The sequence below is a fragment of the Corvus brachyrhynchos genome, unplaced genomic scaffold (genome assembly GCF_000691975.1).
Source record: "Corvus brachyrhynchos isolate BGI_N302 unplaced genomic scaffold, ASM69197v1 scaffold145, whole genome shotgun sequence".
Taxonomy (NCBI): Eukaryota; Metazoa; Chordata; class Aves; order Passeriformes; family Corvidae; genus Corvus; species Corvus brachyrhynchos.
Genome location: NW_008238344.1, coordinates 135,507 through 137,372, shown reverse-complemented (window position 1 = coordinate 137,372; position 1,866 = coordinate 135,507). Strand labels below are relative to the sequence as shown.

Here is a 1,866-nt window from a genome sequence, read left to right as displayed (position 1 = left end):
CACACTACAGTGACAGGGGAGCTTACACCAAGGGTTTGGTGTAAAAATTGGGAATCCAGGCCTGGCCCAGCAACACACACAGTCAGGCTGCTGGGAACAGGTAGAGAGCAAAGAAGGAAGGATAAGTTACTAGAATGAAAGGGAAGGGAGGTCTTTGCAAGTGGATAGAACTGACATGAAAGGACAAAATCAAGCAGGGGACAGAGGTAAGAAGTGTGCCCTAAAGCGAGCACATGAGTGACTGAGCTGCTGTAAATAACAGCGTATAAAACAATGGCTGGACTCGACCTTAAAGCTATTTTCCAACCTAAATTGATTCCACAATAAGCAGGCATCTCCCAATAGCACTGAGCAGCTTTGAAATTTACTGTTTACTTTGGTCCAAACCTGCTAAGAGCCACCCCCTGTGGCAGAAGGCTCAGATTGAGTAACTCTGTTTGCTGCAGATCTGCTCCCAGGCAAAGCACACCAGGATCCCAAACAAAATACCATAATCTGGCAAAACAGAGTATCACTACCTCCTTCCTGCTGATCACGTGAAGACATTGCTTAACACAGCTTAGAAACATGCAATATTTATCTCTTTTTGCTAGTCAGGTGATAGGCTTGGGATTACAACACACTTGCCCATACCCAGGCCCAGCTCCAGACCGGCCTCAGGACTCCAGGCAGGAATAAACACCACTGCTGCAATGCACAGAACATCCTGTCCCCTCCCCTCACACCAACACTTACCAAAGGGATCTAAATAAAACCAGACCAGCTGCTGAGGAGGGGCATGCTCAACAGGGAACTGTGAGGAGACAAAGCAAGTTCCCTGCCAAGTGATGTTACAAGCAACAGGGATATCATTTATCTCTGTTGGAGCCTGCATAGCTCTTGAATGTTGCACTCAGATAACACTTCATGGGATGCTACTTTCCAAAAACCAAACATCCTAGAAGTCAAGCAGCCTCCTGAAAGCTCCTTGTTACACCCGTCTTCCCAGGCTCAGTTGATAACCCTGAGAACAGAGCGCTACCCTTCCTAAGATCCCGAGCTTGCACAATGCAGTGATACAAGCTCTGACTATAAGAACAGAGTCAACCATTGAAGTGTCATGCCTTAACATGGACAATCAGGATCATTCCTTCCACTCACCTGGCCAGCAGGATCCCTTGGTACTCCTCCAGCTGCCGCATGAAGCTGGGGTTGGGCTTGGTGACGGTGCGCCGTTCCTTCACGTAGTCGTAAGCCCTGTCCAGGTTCCAGCCATATTCCTTCATGGCATAGGCAATCACCGTGGATGCTGAGCGGCTCACTCCCATCTTGCAGTGCACCAGGCATTTAGAACCATTTTTCCTGAAGTGAGAGAAAGAACAAAAGAGGATCATTAAACAGAAAACATATGACAAGCTTAAGAAAGCAGCAACTTCTTTACCAGAGTATTATCAAATGTATTTTCAACACTGTGGCCGCAGCTGGAGTCTGGGATGTGATCTGATAATCCAATTTACAAACTGGAGCAAGACACACAAAGAAACTGAAGAACAAGGTCTAATTAATATTTGCAACAGATTTTGTTACAACAGCTCTTCTGAAGTTGTTATTGCAAAGTGGATAAACACAGAGATACAGGAAAACCCTTGAAGACTAATGTAGCACCCTTGAGCTCAGCCCAAATGGCCCACTGGCATCAAGCAGTATTCCAAGTAAAAAGAGAACCTGTACCACAAACGTGGTGTCACAACTTAGAAACACATCCCAAAGAGATACTGAGCAGTTCAGGGCAGCCTCTAGCACGGAGATGTTGTTCTACTGCAAACCACAAAATGAAAATGCTCTGATGCTAGGTAGGCAAGGAGGAAAAGCAGTTAGGAAAATCAG

The 1,866-nt window shown here is 46.2% G+C and overlaps 1 protein-coding gene across 1 annotated transcript in view; it reads right to left on the bottom strand.

Annotated features, from left to right (window-relative positions):
* Positions 1 to 1,866, bottom strand: part of SSH2 (slingshot protein phosphatase 2) — a 29,239-nt gene that overhangs the window by 7,227 nt on the left and 20,146 nt on the right. The window contains exon 12 of the mRNA XM_017735157.1: positions 1,141 to 1,341. Within this exon, the coding sequence (XP_017590646.1) occupies positions 1,141 to 1,341 (201 nt within the window). The remainder of the gene's footprint in view (positions 1 to 1,140; positions 1,342 to 1,866) is intronic.